General features: G+C 43.2%; 1 protein-coding gene across 6 annotated transcripts in view; it reads left to right on the top strand.

Moving 5' to 3' along the window:
* The first annotated feature begins 172 nt into the window (after positions 1-172).
* The window catches only part of Brd8 (bromodomain containing 8), a 28,063-nt gene continuing 24,606 nt past the window's right edge, over positions 173-3,629 (top strand). For 2 of the 6 annotated variants that reach the window (XM_078045762.1, XM_078045760.1), the window contains exons 1-2: positions 176-431; positions 1,896-1,992. In XM_078045762.1, coding sequence (XP_077901888.1) covers positions 413-431; positions 1,896-1,992 — 116 coding nt within the window. In that variant the 5' untranslated portion in view covers positions 176-412. Of the gene's footprint in view, positions 432-1,895; positions 1,993-3,629 lie in introns of all 6 variants that reach the window. The other 4 variants (XM_078045770.1, XM_078045758.1, XM_040273220.2 and 1 more) reach the window with 3 other exon arrangements.

The raw sequence follows: 3,629 nt of genomic DNA, 5'->3' as shown, positions 1-3,629 counted from the left end.
CTGCAGTTACCAATCAGCGTAAGGAAAGGGGCGGGGAATACCCGGGAGACCGTTTGATTCAGCTTGACCTCTCACCTGTAATGTGGATCCGGGTTACCAACTGTCGTGCGTTTGGAGTTGTTTCTCCTGGGATTACTTCCCTTTAATTCTTTTCCTTGAACTCAGACATTTCTTTTATAAAAAGCCTAAAGGAAATCCTGAGGCTTCGGTTGCCATCTCTGCCCTACTTTGGCAACAGTGCTTTCCAGGAAAGCGCAAGATAACTGGTTTAAGGCTCTTGCTTCGATTGGATGAAAAACCTACATTTCCCAGGAGGCACTGCGAACCAACGCCCGTACTCTATTTCCCAGAGTTCCCGGTGTTGGGTCCTACCTGACTCTAGCTCGCAGGCGTTGGAGACTTCGGGGCCAAGATGGCGACAGGATCGGGCAGTGAGTATCTGCGTGGAAGGCTTTTGTGGAGCGAAGCAAGGCACAGCATTTTTGGCACACGCTAAGGAAGTGAGAGGAGTGGGATAACTGAGACCCTAAAGTGTTCGACGGCTTCGTGAGGGCCGGCGTTTGGGGTTTGAGACATAAATATAAGCTGTTGCGTCTCAGGGAAGGAGGGAGGTTTTGAGAAGCAGCTCAGCGAGTCTTTGTATCAAGAGTTCTGCGGGGTGGGAGAGAAAGGCACTCTAGAAACTTGGGCGTTAAAACGAAGAGATTTGAGCCATATGGTGTGGCCGGCAGCTCAGAGTCATTCATTTTCTGAACAGTGTGAGGCATTCGAAGTGTGATCACTTTAAATCACGAGCTTTTTCTGTCACTAGGAAATTGCGTTTCGTGAATTTCAATCATTTTTATCCGTTTTATAGAGAATGTTTTTAGGTCCGTCGGTTGGGGGAGGGGCTGAAAGAAGTAAACAAGTTTATGCTAAGAGGGAGGCGGGGCAGTAGGAAGGGCGGGCGCTAGGAATCTTGGGAAATAATCTCGCGTTCAAATTGGAATAAAGGGTTTTTTTTAAAAAAATTTAATTTATTAGCCCCTCCGCGTCGCTTTGGGATTGAACCCCTCAGTGGCATCTTACCACTGAGGTACATCCCTATCCCCCCTACATTCCCCCCTCCAACTTTTTTTTTTTTTTCGGGCTGGCCTCGAAATTGCAATCCTCCTGCCTCAGCCTACCTAGTAGCTGGCATTACAGGGAAACACCCGTGCACCCAGCTGGAATAAAGTATTCTTCAAACTGAACTTTCTAAAGAATTACTTCATATTAATCTGACTTTCCCAATTTTTAAAAAATAAAGCCGAGCGCATCTGAGGAAATAAAATGTTCTACTGTAATTCACATGCAAACAGTAGATAAGATCAATGTAGTTAATTGTGGTGGTGAAAATCAAGTGTTGGTGATTGCTTAAGAGTGCTGGGCTTGGTGGCTCATGCCTGTAATCCTAGCGGTTCCGGAGGCTGAGGCAGGAGAATCACAAGTTCAAAACCAACCTAAGCAATTTAGCGAGACCCTGTTTCAAAATAAAAAATTAAAGGGGCTGAGGATGTGGTTTAGTGGTTAGGCACCCATGGATTCAATCCTTGGCACCAAAAAAAAAGTTGCGGTGGTGCAAACCTGTTACCTTTGCAGCTCAGAAGTCTGAGGCAAGAGGATTGCAAATTTGAGGCCAGCCTCAGCAAATTAGCCAAGCCCTAAGCAACTTAGACCCTGTCTCAAAAAGGGTGTGTGTTTGTGTAGCTTAGTGGTAAAGATCTGGGTTCAAGAATCAATCCTAGTTTAAAAGAAAGTTGGTGATAGTAGCTTGTTTTGTTCCAACAATTGGTATATTTTGTAATAGGCTTTTAGTTGTTGATTTGGTGCTTAAAACTGCTCAGAGGTTGTCTCTAAGCCTTGTTACTTTTCAGAACACAAGCTGCTGAGTACTGGCCCCACAGAGCCATGGTCCATCCGGGAGAAGCTGTGTTTAGCATCTTCAGTAATGAGGAGTGGAGATCAAAATTGGTAAGATATCTAGGATGTTTCCGTTCTTGGGTCTTAGAAACTTGTCCCTCCTCACACACACACACTTTGGTGGATTTTTACAGTAATATCAAGCTTTAAATAGTATTTTTTTCCAAACAGTTTTACTGAAATATTTATATATCATAAAATTAACCCACTTAAAATGTAGAACTCAATAGTTTTTTAGTATATTCACAGAGTTGTGCATTCATCATCACAGTCTAATTTTGAACATTTTCCTTATCCCTAAAATAAATCCATTTCTCCTTAGCTGTCACTGCATTCTCTCTTCTCCTCTCCCAAGCAACTACTTATCGTACTACTTACTTTTTCTACAGACTTCATTTCATATAGAAGGAATCATATAACGTGGTCTTCTGGCACTGATTTCTTTTTCTTTTCTTTCTTTCTTTCTTTTTTTTTTTTTTGAGATTAAAAAAAGGTTTATTACTTAGAAAAAAGGTTTATTGCTTTGCTAGCAAAGGAAAAAAACTGGGACTCTTGTCCCAGAAGCTGGATTCTGCCTATCAGCAGGAATAGGCTTTTAAAGAGGTGATTCAAAGGCTACATTCCTCATGTTCTCTGTTTCAGTTGTAATTCACTTGATAATTTGGGAGATATTTATTTCTGAGGTCTTTTGGTACCATCCCCAAAGTCTCATTACTTTGTTCCTATGGTGAGTTTGTACTCGAGGACAGATAACTCTGCCTAGGAAGGGGTAGAAAGGTAATCCTGTTTCCCCAGAAATTAGGGAGGAGCAGGGAGAGAAAGAAAGAAACCTGTCCATTTAAAAAATAAGTTAAGAGTGGCAGAGCAACAAGAGCTATATTCAAAGCATAAAATAGTCACTGTTACATTTCCCCACTGTCAATTTCTACATTCCATTTCTGTGGAAAGATGGGTGATGACATCTCCAAAACTGTTTCCTGCTGCAAGGGGGTGAAATTGGGGGAAGTAACCCAAAGCCCTTGTTCTCTATTAGGTGGGGTGTGGACAGTTAAGGGGTTTCAGTATCAGAGTAGTCCAGAGGTCCACAGTTGGCAGGTGGCAGGTGACTGGACAGTGTACACAGGCAGGGATCATGAAAATGGTCAAAGTTGTCCGACTTTCCTGAGTTCGATTTCCTTTTTCTCATAGTGGACCAGGATGGAGCAACCTTTATTGTTTGGGGAGAGAATGCAGGAGTTCCATGAAGCAAAAGGAGTTTAGGCAGCTGTTGGGAAGCTCCTTCCTTAGGACCCTTTACTCACAGGAGTATCTCCCCTTGTTCAACCCTAGGCCAACTCACCCATCTCCTAACTCTCCTGCAGTTGGCTCTCAACAAGTTTGCCAGTCACCTTGCCGACTCAGCATGAAAATGAGGTTCCTTAGAGAACCAAGCCTGCTGAAGAAAGCTGGATCAGGGGCTTCTTTGGGGTTCCTGGGATGCCAAATTTGTTACTGAAAGCTTGGTCCTTATCTCCAGTGCCAATCCAATAAGGACATGGTTTTGAGAAAAAGGGAAAAGGAGGTTTATTGCTTTTCTAGCTAAGGAGATACACAGGACTCCTGTCCCAGAGGCTGTGATTCTTGGCCTGGCTACTTAATCAGTCAACAGTACTTTTTCAGGGTTCACCAACATGTACTATGTATTAATG

Source organism: Ictidomys tridecemlineatus, chromosome 1 (genome assembly GCF_052094955.1).
Source record: "Ictidomys tridecemlineatus isolate mIctTri1 chromosome 1, mIctTri1.hap1, whole genome shotgun sequence".
Classification (NCBI taxonomy): Eukaryota; Metazoa; Chordata; class Mammalia; order Rodentia; family Sciuridae; genus Ictidomys; species Ictidomys tridecemlineatus.
The sequence above is the reverse complement of the archived record's forward strand: the minus strand, read 5'-3'. Positions and strand labels throughout refer to the sequence as shown.